This window comes from Squalius cephalus (assembly GCF_949319135.1).
Source record: "Squalius cephalus genome assembly, chromosome: 6".
Taxonomy (NCBI): domain Eukaryota; kingdom Metazoa; phylum Chordata; class Actinopteri; order Cypriniformes; family Leuciscidae; genus Squalius; species Squalius cephalus.
In genome coordinates, this window is record NC_137127.1 from 48,416,228 (window position 1) to 48,419,244 (window position 3,017).

At 41.0% G+C, this 3,017-nt stretch overlaps 1 protein-coding gene across 1 annotated transcript; it reads right to left on the reverse strand.

Annotated features, from left to right (window-relative positions):
- Positions 1-342: 342 nt before the first annotated feature.
- Positions 343-2,448, reverse strand: LOC307160788 (protein Bouncer-like). Its single transcript, XM_079874994.1, has 2 exons — positions 2,351-2,448; positions 343-946 (listed from the first exon to the last, which is right to left on the reverse strand). Exons 1-2 carry the CDS (start codon positions 2,362-2,364, stop codon positions 535-537), a joined length of 426 nt encoding a protein of 141 aa, XP_079731120.1. The 5' UTR covers positions 2,365-2,448; the 3' UTR covers positions 343-534.
- Between the last annotated feature and the right edge of the window lie 569 nt (positions 2,449-3,017).

Genomic DNA, 3,017 nt, shown 5'->3' on the forward strand with positions numbered 1-3,017 from the left:
ATGCGTAACAGGAGATGGAGACTGGTGTACAAATGAGTCAATTTGATTAACAAAGCAAATGAAAGGATATTTAAACTGATGTCCATGGTTTAGTGTCCCACTCTTTCTGAATATACAAAGATTTGGTTTACATATATTTAATCTAGGGTAACAGTGTATGCCCACAAAAATAATTTCTGTGTATAAATGGCACGACAGATACAATGCGTGCTATAGATCGTGCTGATATACACACAGTAGTTTCGGGATATGAGGGAAAACTGTCAAAACTTGAATAAATAGTGCAAACCCGTTAATCGTCCTGTAGAGGCTGCAGTCGTTCAACAGACGGAACTACTAATATATTCCAAAATAATCTTTATTCCACAATAATTTCCCATAACGGTGTAGTTTCAGCATCTAACTGAACCACACTAACCATGAGGACTCAAACATGCTTTATTTAACAGGTTCATCAGTTCCCTGACTGTAAACCAGCTGATAATGTCCGTTTCAGCTTTACTAATAAAAGTGTAAAAGTATTAATACAAGCCATCATGTGTGCGCGACATTTGCTCGTGTCACCCGCTCAATGACGGTAACTGACGGTATGCCGGTAACCGCGACCCGCTCCCGGAGACGGTCGGGCCCCTGTGCACGGGCTTCATTGCACAGGTCGCGAGCGCAGCACGTGTAGCTGATCTGATACTCGAAGCCCATGAGTGTGTGTGTGTGGTTGGACCCGCACAGCTCCGGGGACGCGCAGCCCTGGCCAGCAAGCACGAGCACCGGACCGTAGTGACGCCAGCCGGTGAAGCAGCGCTCGCGCGGCGCGCACTCGGTGGTGATGTTCCTGCAGCGGCCGCCTCTGGCCTGCAGGGGGCAGTAATGACACAGCAGGACCCCGCCGCAGCGAACACACATACACACACACACCACACACAGGAGAGTCTGGAAGAAGCCGGACCTGGACGGGACACACACAAAACATGTTCAATAGATGGTTTCTTTTAGTGCATTAATAAAAGTTAGTGAAGATTGAGGACTGGATGGATGTTGCAACACTGTCATTTTAAACAGAGGTGGACAGTAACAAGTACATTTACTTGAGTACTGTACTTAAGTACACTTTGAGTAGCCTATCTACTTACCTGAGTATTGTTTTTTCTGGAAACTTTTTACTTTAACTTCACTACATTTGAAAGACAAATATCGTACTTTTTACTCCACTATATTTCTGTCAAGGTCCTCGAGTAGAGGGTAGTAACATCATTTTGGTTGGAAATGAAAGTCGAGTTGACGTCAGGACTCGACTGATGTTGGATTCTGACGTCACCCGATTTTCATTTTCAGCGTTGGGTTTGGTCTTCTAAATGCGAATTTTGTCATCATTTTGGAGTACACTAGCTTATAGATAACAGTAAGGCTAACATATTCATAAAAGCCAAAAAACTTTAAATATGGCACTATTTGAGGGGACAGCCATTTGCGTGTCCGACACCATTGTGGACGTTATTGAGTGACTTCAATCAATCCCACATTCAATCCCACTGGAACTGTGTTCTATACATCTGATACTGATATGAGGGCAGGTAGTTCAGACGCATAAGGTACTGTACGCATTACATACAACAATAATACAACAGTGCATTGACATTTACTTTCCTTACTTTTGATAATTAAGCACTTTTAAAAACAAGTACTTCTGTACTTTTACTTAAGCAAAAATCAGCCTTTATATAACTTTTACTTGTAACGGAGTAATATTTGACCAGTAGTAGGCCTATCTGTACTTTCACTCAAGTAAGGAAGTTGTGTACTTTGTCCACCTCTGATTTTAAAGTCAAATAACATGAAAGGGAAGTTGCGCTCCTCTTTTCTCTCCTATAATGTCGTATATCAAGTAAAACGGCTTTTCGAACAAGAACAAATGTGGGCGGGGCTTGATTGTGTCTGTGGGGAATTGATTGGATGGTTGTAGTTTGCTATTGGCTGATCTCAAGTGAGTGACAGGTTGCCCCGCCCTCGTCATCAGAGAAGAGGATTATTAACATAATAATGATGTGCACCGATAAATCATTTACAATAAACAAGGCAATATTCCATAAAATCAAGAAATGTCCATTTTGATCACATGGGGACTTTAGCTACAGCGCTGACAGTAAAGGTTTAAACTCTCTGAGGACAAACATCACATTTAATGAAAGCTTTTGACTTTTGGATTGAATTACAGCTGTAAAGAGCTTTAGTTATTCACGGCATCTTCAGGACGTAAACAGACACACAGGATGAAGATGAAATGATGCATAAGTCCAAACTTGACTAAACCGGTGAGGTTCTGACCAACACAGAGAGTCTGAGGCTGCTTTACCTGCTAGTCTCCATCGCGGCTGTGGATCTGAGGATCAGAACACCTGAAGCTTCTCGAGTTTCTTTCTAATGAGTTTAATTGATCATGTGGAAAACAGGTGCAGTGAATTGACCTAATAGCAGAAAGTTTATTAGGCATGTTAATTTGCTTTCACGCTCATGTTTTCCATCTGATTATGTGTCAGTTTTAACAGAAAGTGAGTTAATGTGGTGATAATTAAGAGGAATAATATGAACCGGTTCTGTAGGGTTACAGTAATGCAAAAATACACTGAACACACATCTACTTAAAATGAACTAACAAGTTAACAAACTGATAACCGATAATACTCAGTACTTTATACCTCTGGATGATACATGAGCAGTTTTAACCTGAAACAACTGAACTGCAGTAAAGTCAGGTTTAATATCAGGAATGAATGTATTATCTTCATGAGGAGTTCAGGCTGTCCGTGGAACAGACGCACGTGTGGATCCGGATCTCCACTGGTTCGGACTCTCCTCCACCAGAAACCAGTCCATCTCAGGCTGAGATTAAAGCTACAATATGTAAGAATTTAATAATAAAATATTCAAAAATCACTTTCACAGTGTGATATTTTCCTGCAGTTGTGTTCTTAAAATATCCCCAAAGTTCCCAAAGATTTTTAATTTCAGAGAAATTCCAA